The sequence below is a fragment of the Sesamum indicum genome, linkage group LG8 (assembly GCF_000512975.1).
Source record: "Sesamum indicum cultivar Zhongzhi No. 13 linkage group LG8, S_indicum_v1.0, whole genome shotgun sequence".
Taxonomy (NCBI): domain Eukaryota; kingdom Viridiplantae; phylum Streptophyta; class Magnoliopsida; order Lamiales; family Pedaliaceae; genus Sesamum; species Sesamum indicum.
The window spans coordinates 14,508,265-14,518,959 of NC_026152.1; the positions used below are offsets into that span (position 1 = coordinate 14,508,265).

Genomic DNA, 10,695 nt, shown 5'->3' on the forward strand with positions numbered 1-10,695 from the left:
ATGCTAAAGTCCCAGGACTAGTTTCAAGCAATCCCCAGAATGTTTTGGAGGTCCTTTGATGATTTGAGGCTAATAAATTTTGTTACTCTGTTTCTTGTTTTGACCCTCCGTACTCTTTTCATGTTCTGTTTTCTATAACCTTCATATCTGATGCCTTATTTCTTGAACAGAAACCAAACGATGAAGTTGATTTCAGAGATGATGGTTTGCTTCATTCGTTGTCTGTGGATAAGCTACTTAGGTCATTTGATTTGATTGGCAATCAAATGTCTTACCTATGGAGTGTATTTTTAAATTTTCACCGGTTCGTTTTTCCTTTACACTTGTTTTTTTTCCTACAAGTATATATCTTTTAGATTCTGTGTCTAACAGCACAACATTCTGGCACTCATTTTTCTTCTTTTTGTTCAAATTTAGACAACTAGTATAAACAATAAGACGAACTAATAATGGTGAATGTTCATTTCCTTTTATTCATTAAATTTATAGGGATTTGTTTGGCAGACTATTGCAGGCTAGAACAGTTTGTTCTTCTGCCAGGACAAAAACTTACATTCTGTACAGACTCACACGAATTCATAACTTCTCCTCCCTCTCAACACTTGATTATAAAAATGAAGGCCCGAAAACAGTGCGACTTATGGGGACAAATCATGATATCCTAATTTGAACACTGTTTTTGGACATGGTCGTCTTGTGGTACAAATTGAACTAATTGTTCGAAGTATACTCCTTAAGAGGGCAGCGTGTAGTAAAATTCAGAAACTGATAGCTTTTCCCTTTCAGGGCTAACATAAAGAAGATTGTTGAATTTCTTTGCAACCAGTGGGCTCTTGATCGGAGAGCTGAATGGTCAATCTGGATGGTCTACACTAAGGTTGAGATGCCTCATCAATACATAAGCAATGTGGTGGATGATTCATCCGTTCATGGATTACGTGGTAGAGCACCATCACTTCGGAAGCTAACTGGCGATGTAATTGTTCCATTACTTGTTACTCCATCACTGTTCCATCATTATGTTTTTACTTTTCATTCAATTTTATTTGTGCTTTCTGCAGCCTGCACAGACTGCAGCTATGAGAGCAGAACTTCATAGGCGAAGTATTGCACAAATGAGGGTGAGTCCTCTTAAAGAGTGCTCCATTCTCTGACTTTCAACTGTTTGAAGATTTGAGAAGGTGTTCTTTTGCTGCAGATCAACAACCGGTCCATTCAAGACTTGCATATATTTGGAGACCCATCACGTGTCCCCATTGTACTTGTCGAACGAGTTGTGAATGCACCTGTACGTCCAACCAGTGGAAATTCTTACTTAAGCCATGTGGACCAGAAAGATACAAACAGCTTGACTGCTGGGGTTGGCTCTGACTCCTCAAACAAGTTATCTGGTGCCAGTCCTCGTCAAAGTGGCCGTGTCCTGAAGATTGTAGTTTTTGTCCATGGATTCCAGGCATGTTCTGTTATGCATATGAGATATCCTACTAATATTGCATTTAACTTATATTTCTGCCATCATTGTTTGTAGCTACTAATAAGGGAAATCATTGTGGCAACTAGAATCTTTTTCTTACTCATTCTTTTGCATGGGAGGTTGGAAGCTTAAGATTAGATTCTTAGGTTATGTGGGTTTGGGGTCAGATTCTAATATGCTCTCTATAATATGGTAGATGTTGATCATATAGTGGGTTCTGGGATTAATAGATATAAATAGATGCACATATATATTGGATGATTGCGTTATGGGCCTGCAGCTCTATACTGCATCTAATATTTCTGTGGCCCGAAATAATTTTTGTAATGTTATTGAAGTCATGTCTTCTTACTTTTTTATGTAAGCTCTTCTGGGTGTATAATAGACATTTTGAGAAAGCAAACGCTCACTGTATGTGCAGGGACATCACCTGGACTTACGACTTGTCCGAAACCAATGGCTTCTGATAGACCCAAAGGTGGAATTTCTTATGTCGGAGGTTAATGAAGAGAAAACATCTGGAGATTTTAGAGAAATGGGACAAAGGCTAGCACAAGAAGTTGTATCATTTTTGAAGAAGAAAATGGATAAGGTGTCTAGATCTGGGGTGTTAAGAACAATTAAGCTTAGCTTTGTTGGACATTCCATTGGAAACATCATTCTGAGAACTGCACTAACAGGTAAGAGTCTAAAGCTTAAATAACTGCCCTTCAATTGCGTGCACATTACTAATTGCCATGCCTATTCTGACAGAGAGCATTATGGAACCATATCTGAGATTTCTGCATACATATCTCTCAGTCTCTGGCCCACATCTTGGTTATCTTTACAGTTCGAATTCTTTATTTAATGGGGGTTTGTGGCTCTTGAAGAAGTTCAAGGGCACGCAGTGTATTCATCAGCTGACTTTTACTGATGATCCTGATCTGCAGAATACGTTCCTTTACAAACTGTCTAAGGTACTTACCTATGATTACCATCATGTATTTGTTACTGTTTTATTGAAGTTTGTATTGGTATTTTAAATTCATATGCCAGTAGTAGGAAATATGGGTTTGTTAGTTGGTTAATATTCCTGTTGTAAAATAGATTTTGAATGGGACAAATGACTTCTGGTCGTTTAGGGATATCGGTGGTCAGATTATCTTCTGTCGTTTCCTTTATTTCTTAATTGTGCTTACTTGAGCGTCCAATGGGGGCAATAAATCATTGAAAGGGAATAAAGAGTTGCATCTGTTTAGGAAACTTTACGTCTTGTGCTATTTCGTATATTCTGGATGTGCTCTAAATCTTATTCTCTCTCTTGAATAAGAACTTGTCAGATTGTTCATTCTTGGATGATTTATGCTTTTATTTTAAGCTGGTCGGGCTTATTTTTAAGGACCGGAATATATATATATATTGTTTCTATCGTTAATTTTTCCTTTGATATCTGGTAATTTCTTTTCTCTGCCTTTATTTCAGGAAAGGACATTGGAGAATTTCAGAAACATTATTCTCTTATCTTCACCCCAGGTAGTTCACCTCTTACTTTGTGTTTCATTATGTAACCTTATGCTTGGTTTTTTCTCTATTTGGGAATTATCAAATGTCTCTGCGTCTCTCTTCCAAACACCACCCACCAAATAGATGCCAATAGATCTGCATTGTGAATCATCATACGCACATATTTGCATAGGGGCATGCTTGTGTACAAATCATAAACATTTTCCTTCGTTTTCCTTACCGTGTTCTTCCATTTGAGTGCACTTAAAAAAAGACTGCCTTCAAATCAGGTTAGAGCTTCATACATTGCAAAACCTTATTACTATCTTGCTATCTATTAGTGATGGTTCATGACTTTCTGGCATCTAAGATGATGCAGATGACAAGAACACCCTATTACAAGTGTGAACCAAACATTTTTCTACCATGTTCCATCCCAAGGTTCCACCATTTTCACTGGAGTTGCCAGCGGCCTCACCTGTCGTCAACAATTTTTGTTTCTAATGTGAATATATCATATGGTGACAACATTATGTGCATTGATACATACACACATGAGCACACATGCAGAAATATTTGGTGGTGAGTAAGAGATAGCATCATAATTTTTCCGCATGCCTGCTTGAAGTTGTCTTTGTTGGTTTACTGAGGATGAGCAAATGAATGTTTTTCACTAGAATCAGCAATCCAACTTCATGCCTGTTCCATATAATTGTACTTTTTCAAATCCAACATATGCAAGGAAAGGATAATCTCATTCGGTTCCAGCAGTTAAATATTGTCTAACAGCACAGCTGATTCATTTCATGTTTTCACAGGATGGCTACGTTCCCTATCATTCTGCTAGAATCGAAATGTGCACTGCAGCTTCAGCAGACAACTCGAAAAAGGGCAAAATTTTCCTGGAGATGCTCAACGACTTGATGGACCAAATACGAGCACCTTCCTCTGAGCATCGGGTGTTCATGCGTTCTGATGTCAATTTCGATGTCTCCATGCAAGGAAGAAACCTGAACACCATAATTGGACGGGCCGCCCATATTGAGTTCCTGGAGACGGACATATTCGCAAAGTTTCTAATGTGGTCTTTCCCTGATTTGTTCCGTTGAGTTCAGGTTATTAATAATTTATCCATCTGAATACCATGTGCTCAAACTTTGAGCCTGTATTCAGTGCCATCCAACCTCCAATTTTTGGCGTGAGGAACCAATCATCAACTGATCTTGGGGATGGTATGCCGATCTTACTATGCAATCCCATCAACATGTGCAGGTACGACCCGTGTAAACTATTTGCTGTAACACAATTCTAGACACTCGAATGTACTACTATTAAGCACGTTGAAATACTTGTTTAGATTAATTTCGACTCTAAATTGTACCATAGAGTAGCAGTTAGAACACAGGGGCATGATGATTATTTATGTAAAGGTGCATAGCAGAGGGGACGATGGTCTGTATCATACTGTTACTATTAGTAGGCTGTTGTGCAGTAATAGAGAGTCGAAAGCAAGTTATTTCCTTTGCTATCTGCAGCCACTTGCACAGGCTTTATTGCACCACACAAAAAGATTTCAGCTTAACTGTGCGATGAGAGAACGACACTGGAGTTTATTTAGGTACGTTCGAAATGGTTCGATGTCGTAAGTTGAAATCCTATATGATTTTGGTATCATTTATTTGATTGGGCAGAATCGATTATTAATTATTCAGTATTAACAACTAAAGAAAAGAGGATAAAATAAGTTATCAATTGAAATGAAGAGTGCAGAAATAACAAAATATAAGAAAATAAGAGAAGAGTTGTTGAAATAGAATTTACATGGACACTCTGCATGTCATTTTGGTATTGATGTTTATCCTGAAAAATGTCAGACAAGGTTCAGTAGTATAATGAAAACGTTATAGATAAAGAATATTTTGTATTTATTCAAATAATTGGGGTAAGGTTTTTGTAATTTTATCTCTCTTCTTATCTTTTATTCAAACAATTGGTATAAGATGTATAAGGTATTGAGTTTTAATAATTAACATACAGAGTTAGGCAGCTATTGGAATCTGTAAATTTCGGGGTATCACAATCGTTGATTAGAAGCAGCTGAGCAGACACATGAAAACCCAAATGTCTAGAGATCAACAAGTCATAGAATCATAGTCCTATGTTTTGAGATTAACGGGTCAAAACCCAACCCCCTCAAACTACGCCGTTTTATGTTGAGCTTCTAAACACAACAAATCTGCATTTTCTATGGTTCAAGTTGGACAGGGTAAAAGGGAGTAAGAGGGTGATTTGGTTAAATTTATAAGCTTTTCAAAATATCTTATAAGATGTTTGTGAGCTTATAAGTTCAAATAAAAGTATATGGTAATTTTTTTTTTAAATAGCTTATAAAGTCTAAAGATAAAATGTTTTTACATCTTATAAACTCTTTTTTAAAAAAATTAACTTCTCTAACTTTTTTGGAAACATCTATAAGCTTTATAAGGATTCATGCACACATTCTCTCTCTTTCACTCACTCACTCGCACACTCTCTCTCTAGGATATTAAAAAAATTTATTACTTTTTTTTTGCATTTGGAAAAAAATGCTTTGTTATTTAATAATAAATTATTATAGTTAACATAAAATAATCCTATTGAAATTATATTTACTGAAAAAATATAAATTCAAGATATTATAAATTATACGATTAGAAATAGTCATTGATAAAGAAAATATCAATTATATATTTATGTTAATATTCAATTAGAAAAAAAATAGGTAATAATTCATCATTATTAAATTCTTATTTGGAGTTAAATTAATGCGAACTATTTATGAAAGTATTTTAAAAATATTTAAATCAACTTATTTGATTCTAATTGTATCATGTCTTTTTTGGTTATTTTACCAATAAAAGATGTCATTATGCCAATCATCCTATAATTTTATAAGATGTGAAAATATATTATAAGTTTTAACATCTTATTTTATTCAAACAGTTTAAAAAAGTTTATTTTTAGATCCAAACATCTTATAAGTTCCTAAAACATCTTATAAGATATTTTTGGAGCTTATAAAATATTTTCAAAAAAATTAGCCAAAAATTCTCTAAATCTAAGTGCAAGTTGCAGACACACATATATATATATGTATGTATAATTAACATTATTTGTTGGGATCTTTATAATTATTGCAGGTTTTGAGCTTCTTATAATTAACCCTTTAATTTCAGACAAGATGAGATTGAAAGAAGCGGTGGAATCATCACTTTTTGCAAATGCCCACCCAACCCAACCCCCATTCTTCAACCCTTTCATATCATTTACTTTTAGGAGTTTGATTGGATCCAAACCTAAAAAAGTCAAAAAGATTTCTACATCAAGAGTGGTGGGCTTTCTTTGATATTTCAAAAACTTGAACTTTAGAGTATAGATTTTTTTTCTTAACAAGTTGCTTTTTAGCAAAGGTAAGAGTTCTTAAAGTGCTTGGTTTAGATACTATGAACTCTTTTTAAGATTCATACACTAGAAATCGTGTATTTAGGTGATATAAATTCAAATATCATAAACAATAAACAATAAGATACTCCGCAGTCCGCACATTAGAAATAAGCCAACTCCGAGGTATTCTAAGAGCAACACAATTCACAACAGATAAAATCAACAGTGTTGCACATGTTAATATTTATCTTGTCTGCTTCTCATATAAAATAAATTGTATTATCGAATTATGTATATTTACTACTTACTATGATAAGAAATATTCTATAATCATTAAAAGTGACTGACAAGATCATCAAGAACATCGTTAATCGACACATGTTGTTTCATTATGTCAAATTCACCTCAAACCTAACTTGAATAGTAGTGGTGCTTGACATCCCTTATAGATTATGATAAACTATGACAAGAAAGTGGATATGCAACACTAGGGGCATGATATGTATATCTCATGGTACCCACTATTTGAGCACTTTTGTTCTTTATAATTGGTACACACATTTTCTTTTATGTGTCACTTTTGAGTAGTGTTTTTCCAAATATGGAAATTGAGGGGGCTAATTGCAATTTTATGTAATGTTTAGAATTTAGAAAGAAGCATTTTGTGAGGCAAAAGATGACTCAAAGTGTCATGTCAACATACTTTCATGTATCTTTATGTATGAACTTTAGTTGGTTGAAGCCATTATGCCACTTATCATGTCAAAGTATTGGGAAATTCATTGAACCTCATTCACATAATGTTTTAGGATTCTACTAAGTTTGCTCATTACAAGACAAGAAAAAGATTAAAGGGTTGTTTGCGATAGCTTTTATTTTTGTGGTAGAAATAAATCGTAAAAAAGTTCTAAGTTAATCGGCAGTAAAAATTGTTGGATGTTTAAAAAAAAGTTAAAAATAAAAAAAAAGTTGAAGTTATAGTGTTTGAAAAAAAATCTTAATATTTAGTATTTTAATAGTAAGCTGATTATAATTTTTTACTTAAATCAATTTAATTTCAAAGGTAAAGTACAACAACCTTCCATGAGGTTTTGCATAGTTACAAATACCTACTCGTTGTTTCAAAATTACCAATACTTTCCTGATTTTAACAGTTGTTTAACAATTAGCCTAATCCGTTAGGTCTCCATTCATTTTCTGTAGTGAACTGATTAAAATGCCCTTATAGATTAAAAATTATAATTTTTTATTTATTTAAAATTTTTTCTAATGGACTAAGTGGACAATTTTTTATAATTTTCAAAATTTTTCCATCCATCTTGTTCAATTTTTTTTATAAGTTTTTAATTTTAAAAAAATACAGTAAGCACAAAGTTGAAATTGATGATTCAACTTTCATATAATTGTATATTTCCTTATAATGTACTTAATTATCCAACCTATATAATTATATGTGCGCGCACACACACACTAACTAGATGTACGTAATATGTATCATAAGACTTAACTTAAAAGTATTCCCTGTATATTTTATAGATTCATGCGTACTTACATATGTATAGAATGTCAATTTCTATGAAAGAAGAATGAAAAACACTTAGGTGTACCAATCTTGTAAGCCCTCACTTGAAAATTTGATGTAATTACACGTAAACTCCCTGTGGTTTAAAAAATTACATTCAATACCCTTAATATTTATTTTCGTCTGACAAATAGTTACTTATGTTTGTTAAAATTTATAAATCTACTGATATTAGCAACAAACATATTATATAAAGAAATTCATAGTTACTTCCGATTGATTTATTACTGACTTATTGCAGATTAAACACTACTTGTCAGATCACCTCACAACCCTTATACATCTTCGCCCTTATAAGAGTAATTTGATCAGAAAAGATTTGTTTGACCTGCAATAAGTCAGTAATAAGTCTATTAGGGTAAATATAAATTTGTTCAATATTTTTGTTAACATCAATAGATTGTGTGAATTTTGACTAGTAAATGGATTTATTCGTTAGACGAAAATAAACGTTAGGAGTAGTAGATGCAATTTTTCAAGAGATTTACATGTAATTACACTAAATTTTATGAAAAAACAATATAATTATCCCTATATATTTTTACCCCAAGGCGTTGACTATGCTATTTTAGAGTATGCATAAAAATAAAAAGAAATGAAACTTACAGGAAATGTTTTGTTCCCTCATTACTATACTTATCATCTTCAATGAGAAATGTATTAGATTGAAACGTAGACAAAGTAAAACAAATTCTTGATAGAGAATTGAGAAAGAAGGAAAAATGGATTGGTGGGAGAGGAGATTTTGATAATATATCTTATTTTTGGCATACTTTTTAAAGCTGCATTTGGATTAATTGATTTGGGATTAGAGATTTCAAATCCCTAATAGGGATTTGTTTGAAATTTTTTAAATTCAAAGTATTTTAAATCACTTTCATTTTAGATCATGTTTTGTGGAATATTCACGAATTTTAAATTCTTTTATTATGAAATTATTTATAATTCTTTGTTTAAATTAAAATCCTTTCATTCAAATATAACATAATGCAGCTCCGAAAAATTTCAAGTTGGATTATTCATTACAATTTTATATTATACTTTATATTGCTTATATATACATATGTTATGTATAAAATCTTTCTTTGAATATACGAGGGATGTGGCAATCATTGCTTTAAACTTTTAATTAAAAATAAAGAATTATTTTTTTTAAGAGTTGCTTTTGAGCAAAGGTAGAATCAATAATGTATTAGGTTTAGATAGTATAAAATATGTTCAAAATCATACACTAAATTCGAGTTTAATCTATAATAAAAAAATATATTTTTTTCTTTTCGAAACTGAAATGTTTTAAAAGTAAAAGACAAAATACTATGTACTATAGATAAACCAAAGTTTAGGTGTCTATGAGCTACGCAACTTATAAAAGAGAAAAACGAGAACTCTGCACTAACTTTAATTTACACTGTCAAAAGATAATCATATTAAGAGCCCATATAGTGAAATCAAGTGCATTGACTATTTATTATGATAAGGAGTTGTCTCTTATTATTAAGAGACATGAAAAGACAATAATAAACATAAACATCCACGCATATTATAATTTCATAATGCGGAATTGCCCCAAACCTAACTTGAATAATTGTGGCACTTTACACCTCTTATATACATATATATATATATATATATATATATATGTATTATGATAGGAAAAGAAAGCAAATATGCAACACTAGGGGCATGATTTATATGTTTCATGGTGCCCACTATTTGGAAAAACTTCTTTTTTATATATAATTAATTGGTGCAAATATTTTTTTTATTACTATGAAAAAGCAGATTTATTATGATGGATCTTTGTGACGGTCTGAAAAGGTTGGAATTGAGATAAATTTTGTTAATAGTTTGGGACGAATAGCTTTGATTATCACATGATTATCGCAGACCCTATCCCTAAATATTGATGAAATATTTGTAACTGTCTCCAAGTCACAAAATCTCATCGCAAATCTAGGCGTGATTTTTTGGTGGAACATATTTTCATTGCGAACTATCGTTCACAATCTTGGTTGATGAAAGATTAATGCAAGATATATATTTAAAATAAAAAAACAAAATATTGAAATTACGTTGTCTATCAAGGAATCCATACATACACACATTTAAGAATTAAAAAATGATACTTTTAATTCTATAAGTATGAAGGGTGACAATTTTAGTTTTGAACGAATCTATTTTTGTATTTTTTTTCTTGTAATCTTAAAAATTTCACACATTAAGGGTAAAAATGATCGAAATTCGCTAAAATGACTGAAAAACTACATATCCAATTAAGTTGGTCATGTAAGCATGTTTTTACTAAATATCTAACTACAACACGATCTTTGTGACAAATGGTAATCGAAAATGTTATGCCAACTTTAATAAATTCAAAAAGTACTTACGTGGAGAAAATAATATTCATGCCTACTAACATATGTATACGATGTAATGTCCTATAAAAGAAGAATGAGTTTTATTTTCTTGGAAAGATAAAGTATATATAATTGTTCATATACATATATATATATATTATTTTTAAGAAATATATATTATGTTTGTTCCAAATTGTTTATAATTATTCTATGCTGACTAGAGTATGCATAAATGAACGATAAACTTGATATAATTTTCTTTTAATTTTTCATTATTACTACTTATCATCTTTATTAAAAATTGTTACAATAACGTAAAACAAACTCTTAATTAGCAGAGTAGAAAATAACGTTTAGAGATTTAAGAAAGAGAA

The 10,695-nt window shown here is 31.6% G+C and overlaps 1 protein-coding gene across 1 annotated transcript in view; it reads left to right on the forward strand.

Moving 5' to 3' along the window:
- Nucleotides 1-4,480, forward strand: part of LOC105168736 (protein FAM135B) — a gene marked incomplete in the record, with an annotated part of 8,791 nt that extends 4,311 nt beyond the window's left edge. Inside the window, 9 exon segments of the mRNA XM_020696248.1 lie at nt 1-50; nt 171-304; nt 787-976; nt 1,062-1,121; nt 1,199-1,453; nt 1,896-2,154; nt 2,228-2,433; nt 2,939-2,989; nt 3,778-4,480. Coding sequence (XP_020551907.1) covers nt 1-50; nt 171-304; nt 787-976; nt 1,062-1,121; nt 1,199-1,453; nt 1,896-2,154; nt 2,228-2,433; nt 2,939-2,989; nt 3,778-4,068 — 1,496 coding nt within the window.